The sequence below is a fragment of the Poecilia formosa genome, unplaced genomic scaffold (genome assembly GCF_000485575.1).
Source record: "Poecilia formosa unplaced genomic scaffold, Poecilia_formosa-5.1.2 Scaffold46, whole genome shotgun sequence".
Lineage (NCBI taxonomy): Eukaryota > Metazoa > Chordata > Actinopteri > Cyprinodontiformes > Poeciliidae > Poecilia > Poecilia formosa.
The window spans coordinates 1,984,987-1,991,259 of record NW_006799985.1 but is presented as its reverse complement, the minus strand read 5'-3'; the positions used below and the strand labels follow the sequence as shown (position 1 = coordinate 1,991,259).

Genomic DNA, 6,273 nt, shown 5'->3' with positions numbered 1-6,273 from the left:
AGTTTTCTATATTGATTCATGGAATTCCAATTTTGACTCCCTTGTTTAGATTTAATCCGCATTATTTACACGAAAGATACGGGTTGCATCAAAATTACTTAATGGATATTTAAGGATGAGGGTTTTTTTTCTTTTTCTTTTGAAAAAAGAAAAAGTGTAATTTAAAATTAGTAAATATTTTGTGCATGATTTTTTGTGGCAAATTATTATTATTATTATTATTATTATTATTATTATTATTATCATTACATTTTTCTTACCTTTAATTCTGTTTATGTTTATTCTCAGAATAAACATCTCTGCAGCCCAATTCACTAAATTGTGCATCCATCTGGTTTTCACATTTTTTTACTTTGCACTTTGTCTTCATTAGCGGCTTAATGCGCCCCATCAGTGGCGTCTTCCCCCTTTGATACCACGGGGTTACACGCGACCCCGTTTGATGTCTTGAATTAAAAGAAGGACTCCGACTCTGCTGCCTCTCCATGAGTCCAAACAGCACCACCAAACCGGTGCAGAAAAGCGCGACTCTTACCCAGCGATCAAGCCTGAAATAAATACGTTTCTTTTCAAGTGTGACAAATATCATTTTGCACATGCATTTATTATTAAAGACAAAAGTTTCTGTCTCGGATTTACTTTGGAACATTGCATAAATGTTAGGATGTTTGTGAACTTTCATAAAAGGAGGGAAAAGCGCGTTTAAATTAAAACTTAAAACAGCTTGAATTCAAAGCGGGATTATTTTTTTTAGTTTCGACGAGCAGCTTTCAGTTTTATCGTAAGAAAAGTTTGCATTTATGTTAGAAACACAAAACAAACAAACAAATAAAAAGAGAGATCACCAAGTTAATCATAATGCTCAAGACTTTTGTTCATGTGGTCAAAATATCTGAATAACTTTTTTAAAAGTCTGTAGTTTGACAAACACTAAATGAAATCGATTGGCGAGCCATAAAATGAGATTTGAAGCCCCATTCAAAAAACAGCTCCCGACATTAGTGCATTTATCCGAGGGAGAGAAAGAGGGAGGGAGGACAGGGAGGGAGGAGAGAGAGGGTGAAGGAGAGAGAGAGAGCGAGAGAGAGAAAGAGAGAGAGAGAGAGAGAGCGAAAGAGCGCTGTTTGGCGTGTGGTTTGTACCAGAGGGGTGAGATTTGAGAAATAGGAGGGGCTTCTAAACGACTAGAAATGTCAATCTGAGCAAGGGAGTCCCAATAATCTGAAGCAATCTGTAAGGACCTGACCTTAGTCCATCCAGATCAATAGGGAAGTGAGGGTGGAAAGAAGACGAAGAAGAGGAAGAAACAAGGGGCGCAACCGGGATCGTTTACAGTGGCTGTTCCCGAGGAAATATAGACTTCCCGAGCCTGGCACCTTTTGTTGCTCACATGTTCACACTGTAAAAGTGGATACCGAGGCAAGTCCGTTGCTTTGCGAGGCTGCAGAAGACTCTTCCTCCCCGCTTCCTATCAACATGTCTTTCCCTCAGCTGGGATATCAGTACATCCGACCGATATACCCGCCGGAGCGCCAAGGGATCGCCGGCAGCGCCCGGGCCGGGACGGAGCTGAGTCCGTCCGGCGCACTTTCCAACGTCCTCTCCAGCATGTACGGATCTCCTTTCGCCGCAGCCGCGCAGGGCTACGGAGCCTTTCTACCTTACTCCAACGATATATCAATTTTCAATCAATTGGTGAGTGTCTAACTCTGTGTGTTGAGTTTTCTCTCAACTTTTACGCGGAGAAACTTTTTGGGCGTATTTATTTAGAGGCAGAACTTTTGCAGCGCCGGGTTGAACTTTGTGGCTTGGACATTTAGTTAAAAAGTTTTTTTTTTTTTACAAAGTGAAACATTAACAAAATCTTGCTTGAGTTTACTCTTAGCTCCACTTTTCTTAAGTTGATTAAAGCGAGTTAGAAAAGTGAAAAATGTGGTGGAAGTGCATAGCTAATTAATTAATGAGAAATATTTTTAAAATAATTACACTTGCATTTATTTGCGAACATGCATAGGGGGCAATTTGAAAAATATTAATAAATAAATAAAACAAACTAAAACTGAAAACGTATAAAATCCTACTTTGTTTCTACCTTTAATAAGAACCTGCAGGTTTAGCCTACTGCTGTAAATGAACACTTCACATGGCGATTCAGCTCATGAATCCCTCTTTGTCTTTTTAGGGCGCCCAGTATGATCTGAAAGACGGCCACGGTGTCCAGCACCCAGGCTTCGCCCCCCCTCATCCTGCTTTTTACCCATATGGCCAGTATCAGTTCGGTGACCCGTCCAGACCCAAAAACGCCACCAGGGAGAGCACCAGCACTCTGAAGGCCTGGCTCAGCGAGCACCGCAAGAACCCTTACCCAACCAAGGGCGAGAAGATCATGCTGGCCATTATCACCAAGATGACCCTCACCCAGGTGTCCACCTGGTTCGCCAACGCCAGGAGGCGGCTAAAGAAGGAGAACAAGATGACCTGGACCCCCCGGAACCGCACCGATGAAGAGGGGAATGTTTACACCAGCGACCATGAGGGGGAGGAGGGGGACAAGAGGGAGGATGAGGAGGAAATTGACCTGGAGAACATCGACACGGAAAATATTGAGAGCAAGGACGACTTGGACGACCAGGACGACCTTCACTCGGACATAAAACTAGACGGAAGGAGTGACTCTGAGATTTCGGACGGCTATGAGGATTTACAAGGGCCGGAGCAGAGGTTTCTGAAGGCTGTGGGGAAGGAGGCCAAGGAGGCGCAGAGAGGTGGAGAGCTCTTCCACGGCCACCATCACCACCACCCATCTTTGGACATCAAGGCGTCCCAACCAAACGCAGAACAGCTCAAACTCAACCAGGTGTCCGCCAGCTCTCCGCCTTCAGAGAACAACCCAGCCCCGGCCCAGAAACCAAAGATCTGGTCCCTGGCAGAGACGGCCACGGCCCCCGACAATCCGCGCAAGTCGCCGCAGGTGAACGGCAGCGGCCAAGCAGCGACGGGAGGAGGGACGGCCACCCAGACCATCATCGGCCCGCACAGACTAATCTCTTCCTGTCCCGTTGGGAAAATCCAGAACTGGACGAACCGAGCGTTCTCGGCGCACCAGCTGGCTTTACTGAACTCCAATCATTATCTGGGACTGGCGAACCAGGCCACCGCCACCAGCCTGGCACTGTACAGCAGCAGGCAAACGGAGGACAAGAGTCATAGTTCAGAGACTCCAGTCACAGGTACATGTCCCCGGCACTGAGACCCGCATGTAGAGAAAAAAAAAAACTAAACTCCAGAGACACTATAGGCCATTTCCTGTCATTCATTTCTTTAATTTTAGATCTCCCTTTGCCTTTTTCTCTCTCTGTCCAGGCCACACAGATGATCAGTGTTAAAGTGTTACAGCTAGGAGCAGACAGTGTTTGTATGTGTGTGTATGAAAGATAAATTGTTGTGAAAAAGCCCTTTACCCTTTTATATTAAAAAAAAATAGGAAACGAAAGCATTTAAGAAAAAATAATAAATATTAAATTTGTTTGAAAAAAAAATTCCAAAATTCGTCATTACATCGATTCACATGTACAAGAGGGTTTTGTTGTTGTTGTTCTTTCAAGGCGGATAATTTTCTAACACAAGTCAATGTGGGTTGTGATAACAGGCAGTAAAATTAGCGCAATTTCATGTTAATTTTCTGTCCCGCAGTTGAAGATCTAGTGCCTTTGGATGCAAAGAAAACGGCAGATCAAACAGACAGAAGGCTGTCTGGTTTTGACAGTTTATTTTATTTATTTTTTTAAATTTTGATGCCATCTCATTCTTTTCTTTTGTTCTGCTTCTCTTGTTTTTAATGCCATATTTATCCAAATGAGCTTTGATTCTGAAAATTTCATTCATCCTCGTGTGTAAGTGTGTGTGTGTGTGTGTGTGTGTGTGTGTGTGTGAAAGAGAGAGAGAGAGAGGGAGAGAGAGAGAGAGTGTGTGTGTGTGTGTGTGCACCGCTTGTGTTATTCCGTTAAGGCCTCTCTTTACACTCACTTGTTTTGGTCATGCAAATGAGCTCAATGCAAATTCATTTCAAGCTCGTTTTTTCTTTCATTTATTTAATTTTTTTTGCAAGGCAATTGTCTTTTATATCACTTTAAGTTTTAACTCTTCACGAGGCCGTTATTACTGTTTATTTTCTCCTCCCCTGCACTGCATTTTTTTTATTTTATTTAGCTTTTACTCCTGTGTATTTCATTTTTAAGGCTTCAGGACCGACTTAAAACAGCGATGGTTCCCGGCTCCTTTTTCCCCCCCTCCTTCTTCTTCTCATCTTTTAATTTGAAATCGAGTATGGAATGTAAAATAAGAATAAAAGATCTCTGTATAGCCTACTTACATTGTAAGCATGTCCCGTGTAAAACTGCTAATGTAATAATGTATGAACCTGTAGTCTGTGAGCTCCTCCCCCCCCCTTTTCTTTTTGTAAGTTCTGTGAGGATTTGATGTTATAATTTTTTTGTATATAAAGTTAAGAATATGTACATACTTGTGAACCAAATTGTACAAGAAAGTCTATATTTTTGGCTAATAAATGAACTGCTGCAACTTAAAGAAGAAAAAAAATGTTTTTCTTCATTTTTTTTCTGTTTTAGTTGAAGGTATTTTGACAGCTGATTTTGATGATGCAGGTGGTGCACAGCAGCTTGAAGTCCACCGCTTTGGGTTTGTGAGTGTGTGTGTAGGTGTGTGTGTGAGTGTGTGTGTGTGTGTGTGTGTTAGTGGACAGCCTGGGGCACAGACTTCATCCTCCGTGGCAGTGATAAGTAAATATTCGAGAGGGATTTATCACACTTTTATAGCGGAGGGACTTAAGGCTAATTAGCCAGCGCTGCAGCATACATTTGGATATTAATGTTGTGGGATTATCCCCATATACAGGCGTAGCGCTCATATTTAAAAAGCATAATTCTTTCATTAATTTTCGCTGAAAATTGTGCTTTTAAAAAAACAGACTAAATGTAATGAATGGCTGTTTGAGCATCACTAGTTCAGTCGATCCTGAAGATGGATTTTTGCCTTTCGAACATCTCATCTTGCTCCGTTTGTAATTCCGTTTCTCTCCCGCATAAATCATGCATTTTAGTACTATTATTTTTTTCATTCAACCAAGGCCGCTTTGTAGTGTAATTGTAATATATCGTGGCTGTATAACTAATAATAACATCATTTGTTTTATTCGGCCGCGATGTGAGCATTTGCATGTGTGAGAGCTTATCAGAGGAAGTTTATGTAAACTTAGTGTTGGAGCTCCCTCTACAGTCGCATGCAGTCGGCCATAGTCTGCTGCACACACACACACACGCACACACACACGCGTACACACACATATTCTGTCCAGACATCTACCCATCCCCCCGACCCTTTCTTAATTTATCAAACCAGATGTGAAGTGATTTTGATAGTAATGTCTTGCATTTATAAATATGCACAAATTGATATCCTCAAGAAAATGCGTGTGTTTAATTTACTCAAATGCTTCAGAAAAAGTACAGAGCGTTTCAGGACTTCACTTTAGCAATACAATAACAACAATAATAACAATAATAATAATAATAATTATTATTATTATAATTATAATAATTGGAAGCTATTTTTGGATCTCTTCTTTTACACTTCCCGGCTGAGTGTTTAAGTGTTTATTGAGTTTTCCCATCTCTTTGGTTATTTAACATTAGGCTTGGATGACCTCTCAGTTCAGTCTTGCAAATTACGTTATCAAAAAAAAGAACATCAACAACGACAGATGAGTTCAAATAAAAACATCTGAAAATAAAAAAAAAGGTTAGAGAGGAGAGGGGGAAATAAAAAGGTGGTGAAAATCAATCTAAAACTGAAAGCATGTGAAAGTGTGGAGGGTATAAAATAAATTCATTTTTTATGTTGGACTGTTTATGTTTAAACTCAAAAACAACAACCCGTGTTTATATTAAACTCGGTTTATTTCCTCTCGCTTGTTTTCTAAAGTTTGTTTAGAAAACTCACAGAGGCCCAATTCACGTAGTCAATGGGACAAACTCTTCATGTCAGAGCATCTGCATGAAAAACGCAACTCGGCCAAAGGAAACAGTGTGTTATTATTATTATTATTATTATTATTATTATTATTATTATTATTATTATTATTATTATTATTGACATCTGTAATAATCATTTTTATTTATTTATTTGAGAAGAAAAAGAAACATGTTACCTTCCTGTCTAATCAATTATCATCCCGGAGAGCCCCAACCAATCGTG

General features: G+C 40.6%; 1 protein-coding gene across 1 annotated transcript; it reads left to right on the top strand.

Moving 5' to 3' along the window:
* The first annotated feature begins 1,165 nt into the window (after positions 1-1,165).
* On the top strand, positions 1,166-3,467 carry irx3a (iroquois homeobox 3a). Its single transcript, XM_007552191.2, has 2 exons — positions 1,166-1,695; positions 2,183-3,467. Exons 1-2 carry the CDS (start codon positions 1,477-1,479, stop codon positions 3,248-3,250), a joined length of 1,287 nt encoding a protein of 428 aa, XP_007552253.1. The 5' UTR covers positions 1,166-1,476; the 3' UTR covers positions 3,251-3,467.
* Positions 3,468-6,273: the final 2,806 nt, after the last annotated feature.